Source organism: Oncorhynchus clarkii, chromosome 6 (assembly GCF_045791955.1).
Source record: "Oncorhynchus clarkii lewisi isolate Uvic-CL-2024 chromosome 6, UVic_Ocla_1.0, whole genome shotgun sequence".
Classification (NCBI taxonomy): Eukaryota; Metazoa; Chordata; class Actinopteri; order Salmoniformes; family Salmonidae; genus Oncorhynchus; species Oncorhynchus clarkii.
In genome coordinates this window covers 55,001,669-55,024,201 of record NC_092152.1, presented here as the reverse complement: position 1 = coordinate 55,024,201, position 22,533 = coordinate 55,001,669, and the positions used below count along the sequence as shown (strand labels likewise).

Here is a 22,533-nt window from a genome sequence, read left to right as displayed (position 1 = left end):
TAGAAAATCTTTGGAGGGAGCTGAAAGTCTGTATTGCCTGGCGACAGCCCTGAAACCTGAAGGATCTGGAGAAGGTCTGTATGGAGGAGTGGGCCAAAATCCCTGCTGCAGTGTGTGCAAACCTGGTCAAGAACTACAGGAAACGTATGATCTCTGTAATTGCAAACACAGGTTTCTGTACCAAATATTAAGTTCTGCTTTTCTGATGTATCAAATACGTATGTCATGCAATAAAATGCAAATTAATTACTTAAAAATCATACAATGTGATTTTCTGGATTTTTGTTGAAGTGTACCTATGATTAAAAAAATTACAGACCTCTACATGCTTTGTAAGTAGGAAAACCTGCAAAATCGGCAGTGTATCAAAAACTTGTTCTCCCCACTGTATGTATATATATATATATATATATATAACTTTGACTTTTTGACTTTTTTACCAGAGCTACCTACACCTTGTGAATTTACCAGAAAACATAGTAAAACAGGTTAAATTGTGTTTATTTCAGCTAAATACCTCCATGTATAGTAGAACACTGATACAGCAATACAGCAGTTTGATTAGTTTTTTTGCGTCTTTGGGGCACATTTTACATATAATCAAGTCATCCTACTGGTCTGTTAAATACACAATAAAATAACATTTATGGTTTGAATAAAAGCAAAACGTCATTTCAAAAAAAATCTACAAAAAGGCACACAATCAGAATATATATTAAACAAAAATATAAACGCAACATGTAATGTGTTGGTCCCATGTTTCATGAGCTGAAATAAAAGATCCCAGAAAATGTCCATATGCACAAAAAGTTTCTTTCTCTCAAATCTTGTGCACAAATTTGTTTACATCCCAGTTTGTGAGCATTTCTCCTTTGCCAAGATAATACATCCACCTGACAGGTGTGGCATATTAAGAAGCTGATTAAACAGCATGATCATTACACAGGTGCACCTTGTGCTGGGGACAATAGAAGGCTAAAGTGTGCCGTTTTGTCACACAACACAATGTCACAGTTGTCTCAAGTTTTGAGGGAGCGTACAATTGGCATGCTGACTGCAGGAATGTCCACAAGAGCTGTTGCCAGATAATTTAATGTTAATTTCTCTACCATAAGCCTCCGCCAACATTGTTTTAGAAAATATGGCAGTACGTCCTACAGGCCTCACAACCAGACCACGTGTAACCACGTCAGCCGAGGCCCTCCGCATCTGGCTTCTTCACCTGTGGGATCGTCTGAGGGGGGAGGGGTGTTGGAGTATTTCTGTCTGTAATGTCGTTTGTGGGGAAAAACTCATTCTGATTGGCTGGGTCTGGCTCCCCAGTGAGTGGGCCTGGCTCACAAGTGGGTGGGCCTATGCCTTCCCAGGGCCACCCATGGCTGCACACCTGCCCAGTTATGTGAAATCGATAACTGTAACTCAGAAAAATCTTTGAAATTATTGCATTTATATTTTTGTTCAGTATACATGAAAAAGGCTTGCAGGAGTAGTCCGTTTGATGCGATTTTACAGAAAGTCAGTGTTGACGACAACTTTGGCATAAGTGGAGAAATCCCTTGTATTAAAAGATAAATACATTTTTTTTTTAAATAAACCAACAATTAAAAAGTTGAGAAACCGAGTAAAAGACGTGTGTAAATGTATAATCAGCTACTTGATGTATAAAGAAAATGTGTTGCCGTGGTAATCGGCCCCAGAGGTCAGATCTTGCTCATTAAGCCACAGTCATGATTATTGCAATGTTAAGACAAGCTGTTCTGATGACCAAAATGGCCTGTGCCACTGATCTTTACATCACACTAGTATATACCAACTGCTCTGTTGTTGCAGACTACCAAAATATAGAGCATTGTAAATCAGATAGCATGTAATGTCTTGAAAATAATCTGATTATCCATTCCAAGTTGGGACCCCCTAGGAATTCTAGCCCAATACAACCCCTGTTGAATCAGGGGAGTTAGTGCTAGGCTAGAACCAAAATGGTCCCCCCATGGAATGGATTGAGAAACACTATCATAAGTGCATCCTAGACCTTTACACATATCGTCCTCTTCTGTTTGCATGGCACAGTGGTAGACCCCATGACTAAACGGGGTCGCTGGGATATGATGACACTGGGTGGCAGAGACTAGACCCCTCCCCATTCCTTCTCTTCGTGTTCTACTCTCAGTACGGCTCTGCCTTCAAACTCCGATATAGACAGCAAGTAAACACCATCCCCACAATCTGAGAGAGGGAGAGAGAAAGAGACTTCTACCATTACACTTCTACCAGGGCAAGCATGTTTATGGTGGCCACCTTGGGTTATCTTTGTGCTGTAAACAGTGAAATGGCTTCTTTTTGCTCACCTGTACACAGGCGATGCCCACGCCCACCGCTCCAATGATCTTCAGGTGGTCCAAAATGAAGTTCTCCAGTTTAGTGATACAACCCCCCTGGAGAGAGAGGAAAGATAGGACCACATTGTGTGTGAGTGAGAGAGAGACTTTCAAGATGACTTTCAATTTTGATCATAGCCGTGTGAAGTAGGGGAGCTGATGGGGATGCAGCACCAACCTGAAAAATCTGAATGAATTTTTTAAAATTAATAATACAAATATATATATATTTGTATTATTAATATATATGTTTTATATATATTATTTTTTACTAAAGTCGTGCACTGGGCCTTTATTAGTATTAGTGGACCGATATAGACGTCTGAAGCGTGGGCAAAAACATATTTTCAGCATCTCCGCTTTGTCAAAAAAAGGTAGTTGTATAATTAAGAACAGTATCTTGCAGGATTCAATAGTTGGAATTGTAATAATTGTTGCCCTGTCCCTTTCCCTGCAATTTTCATTCTAATGGAATCCAGAAAGAACAAAACCCTGTCCTCAAACATTTACATCAAAAGGAGCAAAGTTATGGCCAAAGACATCAAACATCCACATCAAATAAAATATTTTTCTTTCTTTCTTCAAATAACATGGAAAACAACCACGTTTTGTGCAGCATTAATTTACCATCCTTACAAACCACTTAATGTAAATATACATTACTGTATTGTACATAGGCTGGTCATCTAGGTTTGTACCTGCAGACTTTCCATAAAGGTCAAATAAAAATCACCATGAAGAAGAACAATGCACAATATAGTAAATGAGCACATTGAGACATCAAGGGGTTTGTGATGATGTGGCTCAGTTGGTAGAGCATGGCGATTGCAACACTAGGATTGTGGGTTCCCACAGGTGACCAGTACATAAAAGTATGAAAATGTATGCACTCACTACTGTAAGTTGCTCTGGATGAGAGCATCTACTAAAATGTAAAAGGAATGAATAACCCATTTCAGTTTACAAATAGAAATAAGTTGCATTTGCAAAGTATTTTAAGAAACTGGAAAACATATCAGGCAAGTATTTTTATATTCCACATGTATTATCAGATTACAGTGCTGTAAAGTACTTAAGTAAAAATACTTTAAAGTACTACTTAAGAAGTTTTTTGGGGTATCTGTACTTTATTTTCTTTAGTTGTCAAAATATAAATTTACTCCATACATTTTCCCTGACACCCAAAAGTTCTCGTTACATTTAGAATACTTAGCAGGTCAGGAAATGGTCCAATTCACGCACTTATCAAGGTAACATCCCTGGTCATCTGTACTGCCTCTGATCTGGCGGAATCACTAAACACAAATGCTTTGTTAGTAAATTATTGTCTAAGTGTTGAAGTGTGCCCGTGTCGATCCGTAAATAAATAAAAACTAGGAAATTGTGCCGTCTGGTTTGCTTAATATAACGAATAAGAAATTATTTATACTTTGACTTTTGACAAAAAGAATTACAGCACACCCACCCCCAAACTACTTCCCACAGCTATGATCTGGATACACAAACCTGAACTCAAGCAGAATTTGCACTAAGCATTGCATGCACACTAACACTCAACAACACTGGCTGCTCTCTGTATCTGACACTCACCTCCACCTTGTAGATGTTTGATGGGTGGTCCCTGCGGCCGCAGTTTAGAGTCTGGGTTTTACAGCAGCTATCCGGCACCAGCCTGCCATCTGCCTCACTGGTGCGGATCCACACGCTCTCGCCCCAGTCCGATGAGCTGTTGCTGCCACAGCACTTAAACTGGCGGAAAAGAGAGAGGAGGAGAGGCCATTTCACAACAGGTTGAAACAGGGTGAAATGCCTTGCAGTTGTTTCAGAAGACGAGCTGAATGATATTCAGTTCATGAACCAAATCCGTATACAAAACAATGGGCCATCGTTCAAATAAGTTGCATAATGACGAGTTACATGTATGGCTATAACATACTGTAACCATGCATAATGAAAACACATAACTGTGCCAGTGTAAATAACAGTAGATACAATGAACGTAAACATAAACAAGTTGATTATTAATTCACATGGGAGAAAATCGACAAATTCCCACATTAATATTTCAAACTCCTCAAGTCTGCTTATGTTGTCTTGTCTCGTCTTACCTCGTGCTGCAGCTTGTCCACTGCTTTGGTGACGTGCTCCTGCTCTGGCTGCCTGTACTTCTGCACCATGGTCTCCCGCAGGTTCTGTTTCAGCTCCTCATTGAGCTGCAGAGGAAAACACGACACAGAGGATTTGAGAGAACAGACACCGTAAACATGACTTTGGTCAGACTACAACACAGTTCCCAGCAGACTATAGAAACAGAAGACTGAATCTTCTGTCAGTAGAATAACACTTGAAGGAATGTAATGTATCTCATTATTGATTTAATAGAATGATCCACTGTATCAAAAAGGTCTAGAATAGCTAAAACTGTAATTATAGAAAGAACTCCTCTTGAGGAAAGAAGAAATTATATACATAAAGGTAAGAGGAAGTACATTTTCATTCATTTTTAACCATAGCGCAATACTTAGGTACTCTTGTAAGAGCATAGGCCTACATCTAGCTGGTTCACAGTTTCTATGACAACCACAGAATGTAGAGCCAAGTCAGAATGTTAAGGAGAGATAAAGGGATTAAATGAACAGGGGAGGGAGGGGGGAGAGAAATAGAAAAGGTTTTTATTTGACCTGTTGACAGCGTGGGAAACACTGCAGCAGTGAGATGAAAACAGGGTGAAAGGCCAAAGGAACATGAGGAGACAATTACACAGAGAGAGTTCAAATGACAGACACCAAGCTGGTAAGATAACATTCCTGCAGGTCGAACATCTACACAGCAGGGATATATAGTAGTAAAAAGGATAGTAGTGGGAATCACATCTTAGTGATATCATCGCACTCCAGAAATGCTACAACAAGAGGTGGCAGGCATGGGAAAGCAGAGCGGGAGAGAGAGAGAGAAAAGCAACAGATGGAGAAAGAGAGAGACTGGGACATTATCCATGAACCTTCCCTTGTTGTGGTTTCAGTTTTTTTTTACAAACATACACTCTTCTGTCTCTGGTCAGGCTCTGGGTATAGATAGTGTTACTGGCGATGGAATCAGGTGGTGAATCAAGTCATTCATTACCTGCTGGTAATAGATGTAGGCCAGGACACCGGCGAGGATCTCCAGCAGGAAAATACACAGCAGCAAGACAAAGTACTGTGGGGAGACAATGAAAGGTAGGGGATTAGGTTGAAATGGATATACCCTGGCCCTCGGTCTATGGACTTCACAGTTAAAACAGGCAAATCCAATTTAGATGAGCTGGAGTTAAATGTATCAGAGCAGTCGATTGGTGGTTGTGGGGTCACTGTTGTTGTTTTGTTATTTTGAGAAAAATAGACTAAGAATGTTTGCCAATCATAGTTTTAATTTGTACCGTATTGATTATGTGGTGAGATGTCAATGGAGCTGTACAAACAGTATGCTGCCCTTAAAGGGATCCTTCAGGATTTTGGCAATGAAGAGCCAAAGCCAGATGAACTCGTGGATACAATTATATCTCTGTGTGCAGTTTGAAGTTACTAACTAGCATTAGCGTAACTGCTAACTAGCCTTAGCACAATGACTGGATGTCAATGCTAACATTTATAGCGCAATGACTGGAAATCAATGGATGGTAACAGCTTAGACTTCCAGTCATTGCCTTAACGCTAGCTAGCATTGGCTCCCAAAACTAATTAGCTTCTTTCATACTGGATGCAGAGACATACTGTAAAAATTGTATGCACGAGTTCATCTTCATTGCCAAAATCCCAAATTATCCCTTTACCAACTGGCCCAGAAACAGTTTCCTCTTTGATGATAAGGGTTAGCTAAGTTTAAGAAGTTGGTAAGGAGAATATCCTAAATCAGATATGAAAAGGCATAAAGTTATCACAACCCCTCTGGGTCCAAGCTATGGTTAGAATCATGGGAAACATCTGTTATTGGGTTGGAAGTGCACTACGTAAAGGAGTGTGTGAGAACAGTCCTTTGCCTGCATGGACGTGTATTTGTTCCCAAGACATGCCCCTTAAAAAAAAGGTACAATAGCTCTAAAATGGCCATAATAAAGTGGCAAGGATTAGGGAATAAAATGCTTTCAAGTTTACATGATATCTTTAGACCCAGGCCAACAAGCATGGATGCCATTAGCTACGGAGAGGATGGAAAAAAAGTTTAACCAAGGACAAAAGATTTAAGTGCCTTTGAACGGGGTATGGTAGTAGGTGCCAGGTGCACCAGTTTGTGTCAAGCACTGCAACACTGCTGAGTTTTTCACAATGAACAATTTCCTGTGTGTATCAAAAGTCCCATTCAACAGTTAAATGTAGCTAGCCTACTTTGCTAGACTACTTTTCCCACATGAATTCGATATGCAGTCTGTGGAGTAATTATGTTGACAAATTATATCTCCATATGTCAATTACGGCCCATGCAATGTAACGTAAACTCACTCACTTTTGTACATCGCCTTGGTCCGTACAATTGACCTTATTTTAGCGCCCCAAAAACATAATACTTCCAGATCAACTGGAATTTCAATACCATTGTAAGGCATAATTTCTCCCCTTTCCAACATAATTCACGCCGAGACCTTCACACTGCCCGTTTCTGCATGATTCAAGAAGGCAATGAGCTCCTTCGGGTCTTTTTAAAAATGGCGGATGGGGAAGCGAAACTAATGCCTGATAGTGAGAAGGAGAGGAGATGTATGGGAAAACTACTTTTTTTCACTCTCTGTCCAACTTATCACCTTATCGCCTCTAAAATGTAAATAAAACACTATAAAAGAGTTTATATAATGTGTCATTACATACCTATTTGAAGGTTTGTGTCGAACTTGGGTTTTTAGGGCGGCGCTAAAGTGATCTTCAGAAGTAAACACTGTCTTTTGATAGTCTCGATTGTTTACAGTGATGACGCAAAACATGACTAGGTATCCCCCCTTACCCCGTAACTGTCCATTTCTTGTTTTTAAACGATGAGAGAAGTGCTACACCTGGTGGAGATAGATTGTAAGACAGAAATAGTTGCTTTATGCGTGCTGTACATTACGACATGACACGTCACGATGTAACAGAGGGTCCGTTTTTTAAACTTTCCTCCAATACTATAGAGCCATTACCATGTCGATCAATGCTTGAATAGAAACCTAGTTCACACCCCAGATTTTGAAGTCAACACAGTCGCTACAGTCCCATTCGTTTTCTTTGTAGCCTCGTTTGAATATCGCGGTTGGCCTGAAAATATGATGACATTGCTAAAGTAGGTAAATAATTAATAGGAAACAACTTTGTTCTTTAGAGAGATGGCAAAGTTTGTCAAAAATAGCTAGCAATGGTAACGTTAGCTAGTTAAAGTTATACTAATTAAAGTCCCCAGGACATTCACAGTATTAGGCAAGACTGCCTTCTCTTCTTGTGCACCAGACGCATGGAATAAATCTACAATCTAGAATAAATCTACTAGCTTCATCTAGATATGTTATGAATGAATTTCAAATATTGATGGGCGACTGTTACAGACGAGTGTAAATGCTTTTTTTAAAGGCTGAATCATGTTGTTGTATGTTTTCATTTTGTAATGTATTGATTGTTGCTGCCTTCTTGGCCAGGTCTCCCTTGAAAAAGAGACGGGGTTTCAACGGGCTTTTCCTGATTAAATAAAAGTTAAATAAAACTTTAAAAACTGCATCTACAGACAATCTGGTGACATCACAATGATGACAAAGGGTTCTCATACGAAATTATTTTCCTCTTTTTTAAATATCTGCATTGAATAGAACGTTCAGTCAGAAATGAATTTTTAACAGAACGTTTATTCAGACGAACATGCAACCCATGAATGGCAAGTGTTGATGTGTATAGAGGTGATCTCTGTAGTACTGTAGAGGGGATTCAATGTTGAATCTGTTTTTTTATTTATTCCAGAATCACATTTCCATGTTGGCTATGCAACTGCTAAATGTTTGGCCTTCTATCCTCATTGCTGTTGAATTATAACCACAACAGATCAGTCACGCAGAACTCAAAATGTCTCCCTAACCTGGAGTTCTGAATGGAGTTCTGAATGCAATCAGAACTCTAAACAACAAAATAATTTCTCACTTAAGGCAAAATAACAATGGAAACTTATCGTAAGGAAGTTATTGAGGTTCCTTGATTCAATGAATATTTCACCAAATATGTTGTTTTTTTTCAGTCCAGAAGTCATAGGGCATATGCATTTAAGACAAAATAACTACATCTACACCACAGACCTCCAAAGATCCAGCTAACATCAGAATAGTGGATGCCAAGAAGAAGCCTAGGGCTGATAACCGAACCTATGCCAAGGACAGGAGAATGACTGCCACATTGCACAACATAAATAGGACGGGAAGACTAATGTTACTGCAAGCACAGAACATTTCCTAGTCAGAAATACTAGGATGTTGAGTTGTGGCTGGTGGAGGTTTGATGATCTACTGTTGTGCATCTGTATACTTTGAATAAAAACTAAAATCATGGATTTGGTCATCTTCTTTGTACAATGTTTATGCAATACAGGCCGATACGGCTAATAATGAATTTGCCACTTGTAATTTGCAAAAAAACGTTATCATTGCTAAAGTATGAAAATGTTTGGTATTAGCTTGAGGTCATAGAGGTCTTCACGGGTCCAACAGACACATAATTCCATGATTCGACCCAGGAGCCTACTGGGTCCGGGTCCTAAATTTTGACTTTTGTTTCAGACCTGGGTCGGGTCTGATATAATTGCAACGTCTCTCAGGTGTGTGCAATTCAAATGTATTGACCGACTGGACCCGGTTGGACACGTCCTCTGTTAATTTAATGTGTGAGGTGATGAGAACTGTGCGAGCTTGTTATGTCAGCCAACTGTAACTCAATAAAACGTATAGCTTATGTCCAGCTGAAACTAGTTCCAGCTGCTCACCTCACGTGCGCCTGCTGCTGAGTAGAGAGAGAGCACAAGTGAAAGCAGCCTTGGCCTAGGCTACTATTGATTGTGAAGATGGATGCCTTTTTCACTGAAGTAAAACGAAACATAGATGAGAAAGAGTTCAGTGAAAAGAAGCCGACAAGTGGAGTGTCCCCCCCCCGTAAGGGACAAGTTTTAATGTTGTAGTGGAAAAAGATGAGAAGAACGCGCGGCCAAATAAACTGTGTGCAACTCGCTATTAATCTTATATGCAATTTTATAACTTTTATTTATTTTCGTATTTATTTACATTTGTTTTGTCATTATTATTTGATATCATTATTATTATTACTATTATCATTGTAGGCCTATTCAAGAATCTAAAGCAGTTCTTTAAATATGCAAAACGTGATTTGTTTTATTTTGTCGAGACATTTCCGATGGCTAAATTAAGTTTGAACTGTCTTTTTAATTTTGTGCTCTGTATTTAGAAAAAGATACATTAAAAGTAGGCCTGTTGTAAAATCAATATAATTAGCCTATTGTTGTTATTTGTGGGGTAGGCCTGAAGGCACTCGCCTTTGTTTTATTGCTGCAATATAGGCCAGATCTTTAAATATGCAACAATTATTTTATTTCATTCTTGAGCCATTTCCTTAGGCCAAATCAAGTTTAAAGGTCGACCAATTATGATTTTTCAACGCCGATACCGATTATTGGAGGACCAAAAAAAGCCGATACAGATTCAAATCGGACGATTTATATATATATGTATTTATATATATATGTATATATATGTATTTGTAATAATGACAATTACAAGAATACTGAATGAACACTTATTTTAACTTAATATATAATACATCAATAAAATCACTTTAGTCTCAAATAAATAATGAAACATGTTACATTTGGTTAAAATAAAGCACAAAAAAAAGTGTTGGACAAGAAAGTAAAAGTGCAATACTTGCTATGTAAAAAAGCTAACGTTTAAGTTCCTTGCTCAGAACATGAGAACATCTTCAATATCTTCAATATCTTCAATATTCCCAGGTAAGAAGTTTTAGGGTGTAGTTATTATAGGAATTATAGGACTATTTCTGTCTATACCATTTGTATTTCATAGACCTTTGACTATTGGATGTTCTTATAGGCCAGCCTAATCTCGGGAGTTGATAGGCTTGAAGTCATAAACAGCGCAATGCTTGAAGCGCAGTGAAAATCTGCAGGCAAATGCAGGAAAGTGCTTTTTGAATGAATGCTTACGAGCATGCTGGTGCCTATCACCGCTCAGTCAGACTGCTCTATCAAATATCAAATAATAGACTTATAGTATAATAACACCCAGAAATATGAGCCTTAGGTCACTAACATGGTCAAATCTGGAAACTATCATATACGTTTATTCTTTCAGTGAAATACGGGTGGCATCCCTAATTCAAAAAAATTGCTGTTACATTGCACAACCTTCAATGTTATGTCATAATTCTGGCAAATTAATTACGGTCTTTGTGAGGAAGAAAGGGTCTTCACACAGTTCGCAACGAGCCAGGCAGCCCAAACTGCTGCATATACCCCAACTCTGCTTGTACAGAAGGCAAGAGAAGTGACACAATTTCCCTAGTTAAAATACATTCATGTTAGCAGTCAATATTAACTAAATATGCAGGTTTAAAAATATATACTTGTATATTGATTTTAAAGAAAGGCATTGCTATTTATGGTTAGGTACACATTGGTGCAGCCAACAGTGCTTTTTTCACGAATGCGCTTGTTAAATCATCACCCGTTTGGCGAAGTAGGCTGTGATTCGATGTTAAATTAACAGGCACCGCATTGATTATATGCAACGCAGGACAAGCAAGATAAACTAGTAATATCATTAACCATGTGTAATTAACTAGTGATTATGTTAAGATTGATTGTTTTTTTTATAAGATAAGTTTAATGCTAGCTAGCAACTTACCTTGGCTCCTTGCTGCACTCGCGTAACAGGTAGTCAGCCTGCCACGCAGTCTCCTCGTGGAGTGCAATGTAATCGGCCATAATCAGTGTCCAAATATGCCGATTACCAATTGTTATGAAAACTTGAAAATCGCCTCTAATTAATTCGGCCATTCTGATTAATCGGTCGACCTCTAAGTTCCCACTGTAATGAAAAGGAAAAACCAAAGATGGCGAAATTAAAGACGATTTAATGCTGAAATATAATAACCTGTTCTTATTTTCCCTATAAACAACAATTTGCCTTAATTAGGGTAATATCAAAAGTAAGAGACTTTTGTGGTTTGGTGTGGTAAGGCTATTATTACTGCAGGCCTATGAAGGCAGTGTGAACCAGCACTCCAACTGACTCCAACAGTTGAACTTGAGAAAGAATGTTTTATGCCTACCAGAGTTACTCCTTTAATCTAACAATATAACGCTCATCTTAATAAAATATTTTGCTAGAAAATTGAAGAAATAGCCTCCTTCTGTATGCATATACAGTGCATCCGAAAAGTATTCAGACCCGTTTTTTCCACATTTTGTTATGTTACACTGACAGAGATCCAGAGTTCTCTCAGAATCTCAACCATCTCTGCAGCACTCCACCGATCAGGCCTTTATGGTAGTGGCCAAACGGAAACCACTCCTCAGTAAAAGAGGCACATGACAGCCCACTTGGAGTTTGCCAAAAGGCACCTAAAGGACCCTCAGACCATGAGAAACAAGATCTGATGAAACCAAGATTGAAATATTTGGCCTGAATGCCAAGCGTCACGTCTGGAGGGAACCTTCCACCATCCCTACAGTGAAGCATTGTGGTGGCAGCATGGGAGGTTTTTCAGCGGCAGGGACCGGGAGACAGTCAGGATCGACTAGTCAAGATAAAGGGAAAGATGAACGGAGCAAAGTAGAGAGATCCTTCATGAAAACCTGCTCCATTGAGCTCAGGACCTCAGACTGGGGCAAAGATTCACCTTCCAACAGGACAATGACCCTAAGCACACGGTCAAGACAACGCAGGAGTGGCTTCGGTACAAGTCTCTGAATGTCCTTGAGTGGCACAGCCAGAGCCTGGACTTGAACCCGATCTAACATCCCTGGAGAGACCTGAAAAAAGCTGTGCAGCGACGCTCCCCATCTAACCTGACAGAGCTTGAGAGGATCTGCAGAGAAGAATGTGAGAAACTCCCCAAATACAGGTGTGCCAAGCTTGTAGCGTCATACCCAAGAAGATTCAAGGCTCTAATCTAAGACAAAAGGTGCTTCAACAAAGCACTGAGCAAAGTGTCTGAATACTTATGTAAATGTGAGCTTATTTTATTACATTTGCACAAAAAAATAAAGATTTTGCTTTGTCATTATGAGGTATTGTGTGTAGAAAAAAAACTAACATTTTAATCCATTTTAGAATAAGTCTGTAGCGTACAAAAAAACTAACGATATAATGCTCATCTTTATAAAAAATATTCTGACCGACAATTCACGAATTAGCCTCCTTCTGTATGCATATACACTGAGTATACCAAACATTAGGAACCCCTCCCCCCTCAGAACAGCTTCAATTCGTTGGTACATGAACTCTACAAGCTGTCGAAAGCTGGCCCATGTTGACTCTAATGCTTCCTACAGACATCAAGTTGGCTGAACGTCCTTTGGGTGGTGAACCATTCTTGATACGCACAAGGAACTGTTGAGCGTGATAAACCCAGCAGCTTTGCAGTTCTTGACACCAACTGGTGAATCTGGCACCTACTACCATTCCCCATCCAAAGGCACTTCAATTTTTCATCTTGCCCATTCACCCTCATACACAATCCATGTCTCAATTGTCTTAAGACTTAAAAATCGTTCTTTAACCTGTCTCCTCCCCTTTGTCATGACGTGGCCCTCTTTGGATATAGCAAGCACCAACTCTCTCTCTCTCACCACCTCTCACTTCCCCCTACACCCAGGCTCTTATCTCAGGTTGTAAATTCCTGGAGGAGACTCTCTCCCTCATGCAGTATAGAGATAGAGGGTTCACAGTAGAACAAAGGAACTTATTCTACATCACAGAACTTGAAAACTGAACAATGTCCATGTTTTGGAGAAGGCGTAAACGGTCGGTGGAGAATCCAGCTACGACCGGTCCATTTTGTTTTATGATTGTGACCTCAGGAAAGACAATACAGCCACATTACATTAATTATGTTTATACAGGAGCCTCCGTTCTGAGGCTTGCATCTAATTATTGTATAAAATGAATGAGTAAAGATTAAAATATTTGTGAAATTGTGTAATGTGATTTTAAACCGTTAATGTGACAGTGAAACTTTAAACAGAAATACAATTCTAAGTCATTGGTCCGCCCCCATGAGCACAGACATCGATCTGGCGTCATGGGACAGCCTTTTCTGCTGTTCCGAATAAAACCCTCACATAGAGAAGCCCACTTGAGACCATGCGTACCTCGATTACCGAGAGGGTTAAGGTTTGAGTAGAGACCATGCGTACCTTCAGTATAAGCTAAGGTTGTAATGGTTGTTAAACTCTGAGACTATCGATACCGACAGAATAAGAGAAAATCTTCGATACTGATTACTCGTCTGCAGCTAGAATTTATGTCGACTGAATGCGAAGACCGACAACCGCCGAAACACCTAATCTATAATAAACATTTCTGAATGTTACTCTGAAGTATCCATTCTAACCAAAGACTCCAGGGACGCAGAGAGAATCTCAGATGAACTTTCCAACAGAAAAGGACGAATCCAACAGAGATCACGACGACACACTGAGCGTAAATATATATATTGATTGAAATGATTCCCGAATGAGTGAGCGTTCATGTGCAAAGGATTAGCATTTCAATTATTATAATTATCAACTGTGTAGTGTCTTGTCTTTCGAGCCCTTCTCAGTCCCTTTGTCTACCAAGCCACCATACCGGTTTAGCCCACTAGGGCACATCCCCTATCATTTCCTTGTAACCATACCTACTGTTTGTTTGTTTGTTATGCATTTCTGTGATTATTTAGTTGGTTAGTAAATAAATGATTAAGACAATTGATGTATGGATGATTCATAGCAAAGACTGGGTTCGTGCAGATAATCAACAATTGACGTTTGGAATGAGACTAACGTGAGGTCAAGAATAATTCATTAATTAGAAGACTAATCAATCAGATATTAAAATATCTGAAAAGTTATATTAGGAAAATTATAACTTTGTAATCTGAAGATTTTCCTTGACTTCCTAGTCAATTACATTTACATGATTAGTTTAATCACGTAATAATAACTACAGAGAATTGATTTGATAAAATAACAGTCTTCACTTCACTAATAATACCAAAGACACGACACCTTCATCTACACTCATTGAATTGCATTTAAAAAGTGACATCAATAAGGGATCATAGCTCTCATCTGGATTCACCTGGTCAGTCCATGTCATAGAAAAAGCATGTGTCCTTAATGTTTTGTACACTCACGTGTAACGGCAGGATAAAGAAATCCATGTCGTTGTCAGGAACATGCCGCAGGCATATCTCTATCTTTCTCTCGGCCCCTAGGGCTATAGGCCGAAGCTTCTCTTCCTTTATATTTACTTTTCTAATATAAATATCATACAGTGGACGACTAGGCCAGTGGACACCGTGCATACAATGCCCTGATGCATTCAGTGCTCAAATCTTAGCTGAACTGTGAGGTGGATAATTATTGTTTTAGGAAAGTAAAAAAACAATAAATCAGGCTATAAAGTTTTGAATATGCTACATATCAAAACACAACATATAGTTTTTGGGGAATTTGTTACAGGCAGTTAAGGACACGTAACTGTGGATCATTTGCCCAATACCGTTTCTTGATTCTGCTGGCAGCGCCCAGTTGGAGGTTTCCTTCTTGCTCTCTTTCTACTTTTGGATCTGAACGGGTCTCTCAAATCCAAACCAGTACGGGCCTGTACAGGTTTGTTTGTCCACAGGCTTTTTTCGGGAACTGGTCTGAGTGACCGTTTAACTGTCCTCGGGACTCCGCCTTCTTCACCACACTGTCTGTGTGGGTGGACCATTTCAGTTTGTCAGTGATGTGTACACCTCCACGATCATCTCCTTTGTTTTGTTGACATTGGTGTCAGGAAAACAACCTCTCACTCACACTCCGAGTGCCCTCACCTCCTCCCTGTAGGTTGTCTAGTCACTGTTGGTTATCAAGCCCACTACCGTTGTGTCGTCTGCAAACTTAATGATTGAGTTGGAGGCGTGCATGGCCACGCAGTCATGGGTAAACAGGGAGTACAGGAGGCCAGAGTTAGATTAGAGTTTTATCTCCTATCTGATTTGAGCAGACACATCAGAGGTAGGGCATGGGCAGGTCTGCATTCACCGCCAAGTTCCTTTAGCATTAGACAGACAGGGAGATAAAAATCAGGGAAACCTTGACCCAATTCTCCTGGCTCACCGCTGATCTTTGGTGTTAAGTGGAGTTGGTCTTTGTCTTTTCTCAAAGTGGCTCTGATCTTGAATGCTGAGTAAGTACACTGATCAATGCTTGTTGATGTGGCCACAATGGTGTTGAAGAAACACACAGACACTAGGGTTGAGCAATATTACGATAGCATAGGCTAATGAATAGGCTATCAATCATTGTCGATGGTGACGACATCGTGATATGACAGACGATGGCTTGACCTATTTGAACTTGACTGACACCCTGCAGTAAATAACAGAGTATTGTAGTGCACAGCAGGGCAGCACACAAGTGTCATTCTGAGTAATTTGCCTATTCCTACTTGATATAGCCTATTTCAAGAAATATGTGATTCAAAATGCAAGAGAGGAATGTAGGCCAGACAGAGCGGAGAATATATTGTTTCTCTCTCCTTCTGTTGGCTGCATGGATTTTAGGCTATAGCCTAAACCTATTCATTTTTATTATAACAGACACTCCTTAACTATCTTGCATTTAGTCGTAAAAAAAACAACATAGCCTATATTCCCTTCTCTCTAACATTCGATAGGCTTTATGAATATGACCGAAGGCTATGCTTCATCGGTTTATGCATGGCTTTCTCCCCAAAAATGTTGCCTAAAAACGTAAAAGGAAGCCAGGGGACTAATAATGAAAGAGAACAAACAACATCAATAGGTTATAGAAAAATCAAATTACAAGTTTAATTAAGTTGCAGGCCAGGAAAATCCCTCCAAGCAAGCATGAAAACCAAATGGCCAATAACCTATCCTCATTTATCCTACTGACCTATCATTAAAGCTTTAATACATGTTAAAGTTATGAACGTGTTGGCTTGGGCAGTATACCGTATGTACTGTATACAGGGGTATTTGAAAAAAGCCACGGGATAGTTTGTTAAAACGATTTATTGGACATTTTTCAATACATTTGAATATTTGTAGCTACTTTAAAAAGTTAATACCTGAAGTCAATGTGCAATACATTAGGAGATAAAGCCGATTGCGTTCTTCATTTGACCGGTCACATTATTTGATATTATGAAGCTTACCATAGTTCTCCAGAACAGTTGAGCCAGTCACGTGTTTGTTTGTAAATAGCACAAAGGGAGACTGCGGAGTATGTTGTGCTATTGAGCTAGATGAGTTATCTGCACAAGCTGCCATTCTTTCCCTGTGCTTCCTACTAGCATTTTATTCCTCCTCCATTATTCTCTCCTCTGCTCTGAGTACACATGCTGCTGTTCCTTCAGAAAAGCTTTATCATTTGCAGTTCACTTTATCATCTTTCAATTTAATTTGTACATTTTCCCACTCACCACAAATGACATTCGGGAGCTACTAGCTATGCTTGCATGACTTTATGAGTTGGATTTGCCTGTCTTTATGTTCGTTTATACTTGTTGGCATTTAGCTAATAGCGTCTATGTGATTTCGCTATTAGTTAGTGCAAATTTTGTTCGCATTCTGGTAATAGAGCCACAATTGGCTATTCTTGCATTTTCTGCCCCCTTGTGTGCAATGCTGGTAATACCATAAATCACAGGATGAGAGAAGGATGGTATGACGATATGAAAATCTGGGCACCGCCCAAGCCTAATGAGCAGTAGCTTATTTCGCAAATAGTCTAACCTACGAAGGTATTGCCCTAAAGTTGTGACTTAAAAAAAGAACAACAATGGAAGTCTATAGCCCAAGCCTAGGCATAAACTATTCTCAATCAAAGCTTTATGACAGAACTAACACAATTATTTGTAGAAAAAAGGAAAGTGCTGTTGGGGTACACAATAATAGGTCTTTGTAGATATTTGGTAAAAGGGGTAAATTCGTCATCAAAAAGAAAGGAGAATCAAGGGACTCTTCATATAATGAATTAAAATGTATTTATTTATATGGCATGTTCAATGAAGCAACGACTTAAAAACTCAGCACATTTCAGCTGCATGGCCAAAGATACGATGAAACGTTGTTTCTTTTGAACAAAATATTTTCCAATCACCCCTGATTGAGGAGGGAGTGGTCACAGAACAGCCAAAATTCATTAGACAACACCTAGTAAACACTAGGCATTCAAAAAGTTAAATAGATCTGTACACATCTAAATGCACATCAAGGTCAGAAGCATTAGAAACACTAGAAAAAAATAGGTAGTTCTAGCCTTGAACGAGAGTGGGCAAAATACTGAGAACAGGAGTGCCATACATTTTATACACTGAAATGAAAAAAATCTATAAACGCAACGTAAAGTGTTGGTCCCATGTTTCATGAGCAGAAATAAAAGATCCCAGAAATGTGGTTCTCTTTCCTTTTTGAAAACAATATTATTATTATTTTTTATTATACTGAGGCAAATAAAGAAATTATTATCCAGTTCTGAAGACGGTAGAGCAGTCACATATACAGTTGAAGTCGGACGTTTACATACACTTAGGTTGTAGTCATTAACTCGTTTTTCAACCACTCCACAAATTTCTTGTTAATAAACTATTGTTTTGGCAAGTCGGTTAGGACATTTACTTTGTACATGACAAGTAATTTTTCCAACAATTGTTTACAGACAGATTATTTCACTTATAATTCACTATATCACAATTCCAGTGGGTCAGAAGTTTACATACCCTAACTTGACTGTGCCTTTCAACAGCTTGGAAAATTCCAGAAAATGATGTCATGGCTTTAGAAGCTTCTGATAAATGATGTCAATTAGCCTGAATCAAAGGCCTACCTTCAAACTCATTGCTTGACGACATGGGAAAATCAAAAGAAATCAGCCAAGACCTCAGAATTTTTTTTGTAGACCTCCACAAGTCTGTTTCATCATTGGGAGTAATTTCCAAACGTCTGAAGGTACCACGTTCAACTGTACAAACAATAGTACAAAAGTATAAACACCATGGGACCATGCAGCCGTCATACCGCTCAGGAAGAAGACACATTCTGTCTCCTAGATATGAACGTACTTTGGTGCGAAAAGTGCAAATCAATCCCAGAACAACAGCAAAGGACCTTGTGAAGATGCTGGAGGAAACAGGTACAAAAATATCTATATCCACAGTAAAATGAGTCTTATATCGACATAACCTGAAAGGCCGCTCAGCAAGGAAGAAGCCACTGCTCCAAAACCGCCATAAAAAAATGTAAGACTATGGTTTGCAACTGCACATGGGAACAAAGATCGTACATTTTGGAGAAATGTCCTCTGGTCTGATGAAACAAAAATAGAACTGTTATGTTTGGAGGAAAAAGGGGGAGGCTTGCAAGCCGAAGAACACCATCCCAAATGTGAAGCACGGCTGTGGCAGCATCATGTTGTCGGGGTGCTTTGCTGCAGGAGGGACTGGTGCACTTCACAGAATAGATGGCATCATGAGGTAGAAAAATTATGTGGATATATTGAATCAATATTATTATTCGGACATTTCACATTCTTAAAATAAAGTGGTGATCCTAACTGACCTAAGACAGGGAATTTTTTACTAGGATTAAATGTCAGGAATTATGAAAAACTGAGTTTAAATGTACTTGGCTAAGGTGTATGTAAACTTCAGACTTCAACTGTATACTGTAGATATGGCTCTGTGGTAGATTGATTCTATCCAGCCCACATAACTACGGTAAGATTGCCCTATTCCTCATCAGACAGTCAATACTCCATCACAGCACGCCACACAAACCTCCACCAGAAAGCCCAGGCTTTCAACAACATATTTCATCAAGATTCGTCCAGTTGCATTCGATTTCCTCACTGTAGCCCAACTGACATTTTTGCAGTTTAGAGAGTGAGAGTGAGAGTGAGAGTGAGAGAGAGAGAGAGAGAGAGAGAGAGAGAGGAGCGAGGAGAGAGAGAGCGGAGAGAGAGAGAGAGAGAGAGAGACCTCTGTGACAGCTGTTGAGAGGCAAGACATAAGGAGGTCGTTCACACAGATTTGACAGCAGTCGTCTCGCCCTTATGGACAGGGTTAAGTTACTCGCACGCACGCACACACACACACAGACACACGCACAGACTCACACCCCTCTTCTCCTTCCTAACCATCTCTCCCCTCCCTCCCTCCTGACAAGTTCATTCCTTCAGCATGATTCATCGGCCTAATCTTAACTCCTTGGGATGCACTCTGCATTCCAACACTCAAACACACAAAAGCCACAGCATATGCTTGGGATCAAACGTAGACATTTAGTAGAGGCCCATCTAGAACAGGAGCTGATAACAAAATTGTTTGAGAAACCTTACCCAAAGTGAATGAATAATACTGAATTAGGCCGTTTCAACTACTCTTCCCTTGTACCTTCCCTAAGGAATATAACGCTCAAAAGGTCAGGCAGGGTAAGGACTGGATAGAGATCCTATTATTACTAAATAACAAGTCATTGAAGTGTTAGTATTGATTTCCTCAAAATTCCATGTTCAATTTGATAAGGAAAACAATTGTCCTATGTGAATACCTATATATCACTTGAATTCAAATTTTGCTATGCAGGTCATTGCATGCCAAAACCAGACGCGCCACACAGGCTCTGATGACCTAGTTCTGTTCCTCACCGACCTAAAATGATTTAGCAACATGTTGTCAGCAGGCATTGGTCTAGACATCATTTATCTAAAAGAGAAAAAAAAGTCTACAGGGTATTCTTGTCATTCTGAGACAAGGGCACCTTACCACCTATTGCTTTAGAGTAATCAATGTGAATGTTTTCTATGGCCACCGCAGTATAGTAATGAAAGTGTTATTGTAAATGACAGTCATTCATAACCCATTCACATTGAATTACTTCTAAGGTGAGGAAAACAACAAATTCTCATTTGGGTGCACTACCCCTTTAAGTTTGCCTCTGCTTCCAGCACAGTTCTGCTCTGTCTATGACAGCCTTGTAGGGCTCTGGCCAGTCAGAGTATGAGGTCAGGTTCTCCGTTCATTGCCTCTGGGGTTTTCTGACTCAGCCAGTGATATAAATTTTGTCTGTTTGGAAGGAAAACAGTTTCCCTCCACTCTCTGTGCCACCTCCCTGTCAATTCTGCCCAGAAGAATGGACTGTGCTCATACCAGACCCCTCCTTATGTGAGCGCTCTCTCTCCTTCTGTGCTCACCTTCTGTGAGCACACTCTCCCCTTCTGTGCTCACCTTCTGTGAGCTCTTTCTCTCCGTTCTATGCTCTCCTTATGTGAGCTCTCTCTCCACTTCTGTGTTCTCCTTTTGTGAGCCCGCTCTCTCCCCTTCTGTGCTCTCCTTCTATGAGCTCTCTCCTTCTGTACTCTCCTTCTATGAGCTCTCCCTCTCTCCTTCTGTGCTCTCCTATGAGCTCTCTCCTTCTGTGCTCTCCTTCTGCAAGCTTGCTTTCCTTCTGTGGCACACATCAACTCCATCATCCCAGACAACCCACTACAATTTGCATACCGCTTGTCTACAGAAGATGTAGTCTCAATTACACTCCACACTCTCCCACCTGGATAAAAGGAATACCTATGTGAGAATGCTGTTCATCGACTACAGCTCAATCAATGTTCAACACCATAGTGCCCTCCAAGCCCGTCACCAAGTTCGGGACCCTGGGACTGAACACCTCCCTCCGCAACTGGATCCTGGACTTCCTGATGGTGATGAGAGTAGGTAACAACACCTCTGCCATTATGACCCTCAACATGGGGCTGCCCTGGGCTGTGTGCTTAGCCCCCTCCTGTACTCCCTGTTTACCCACGAATGTGTGGCCACACACAACTCCAACATCAAGTTTGCCGACAACACGATAGTGGTAGGCATGAACACCATCGGCGATGAGACAGCCTACAAGGAGGAGATCGGATACCTCTCTCTACACATCAGCAAGACTTAGGGGCTGATCATGGAATACAGAAAACCGTGGGGGTGTACCCCCCCAAAGACTCCAGCCACCTGAGACATGGACTGTTCTCCAAGCTCCCATCCGGCAGGCAGTACTATTGAATCAAGGCACAGACCAACAGACTAGTAAACAGCTTATATCCCCTGGCCACAATACTTAAAATGGCTAACAGCTTACTGCTCTCCCTCTCCCACAGCCTATCCACACTGACTATGCCCATCCACAGGACCCTCTCTACCCACTCAGACACACACACACACACCTTCACTGTCACTCTTACTCACATGCAAATACTCAAAACACCCATTACTGACGCCACACAATTATTATTGATTAGATGTATAACTACCATTACACAGCTGTTCATAGATTATTGATTTCCATTACCATTAGTATTCACTGTATCTTGCTACTGGTCACTATCACTCCAGTTTACATGTATATATTACCATAAGTATTTATATATTCTGGTTACCAGTCACGTTTCAGACCTGTTTCCATGTATATCCTACTACCAGCCACATTGATGTATAAACCTACCTCAACCACCCCAGTATCCCTGCATATTGAATACAGGTACTGGCTCTGACACTTGCATTCTTGTGTTTCTTCAACTTATATCTTACTTGTGTTTTTTTTTTATTATATTTTTTATTATTTCAATCTCACACAAATTATCAAGCCACCACGTACAACCTTAAATCCATAAACATGGGCACCCTCATAGACATTATCCTGACCAACTTGCCCTCCAATTACACCTCTGCTGTTTTCAATGAGGATCTCAGCCTCAGTGCCTGCATGTGCTATGGATCCGCAGTCAAACTTTCCCCCTCATCACTGTCACACGCTCCTTAAAACACTTCTGTGAGCAGGCCTTTCTAATCGATCTGGACCAGGTATCCTGGAAGGATATTGACCTCATC

General features: G+C 40.0%; 1 protein-coding gene across 1 annotated transcript in view; it reads right to left on the bottom strand.

Moving 5' to 3' along the window:
* Positions 1 to 484: 484 nt before the first annotated feature.
* The window catches only part of LOC139411297 (CD151 antigen-like), a 50,085-nt gene continuing 28,036 nt past the window's right edge, over positions 485 to 22,533 (bottom strand). Inside the window, exons 4-8 of the mRNA XM_071157417.1 lie at positions 5,502 to 5,576; positions 4,487 to 4,591; positions 3,969 to 4,127; positions 2,349 to 2,435; positions 485 to 2,226 (exon numbers count right to left, since the gene is read on the bottom strand). Of these exons, the coding sequence (XP_071013518.1) occupies positions 2,167 to 2,226; positions 2,349 to 2,435; positions 3,969 to 4,127; positions 4,487 to 4,591; positions 5,502 to 5,576 (486 nt within the window). The 3' untranslated portion in view covers positions 485 to 2,166. The remainder of the gene's footprint in view (positions 2,227 to 2,348; positions 2,436 to 3,968; positions 4,128 to 4,486; positions 4,592 to 5,501; positions 5,577 to 22,533) is intronic.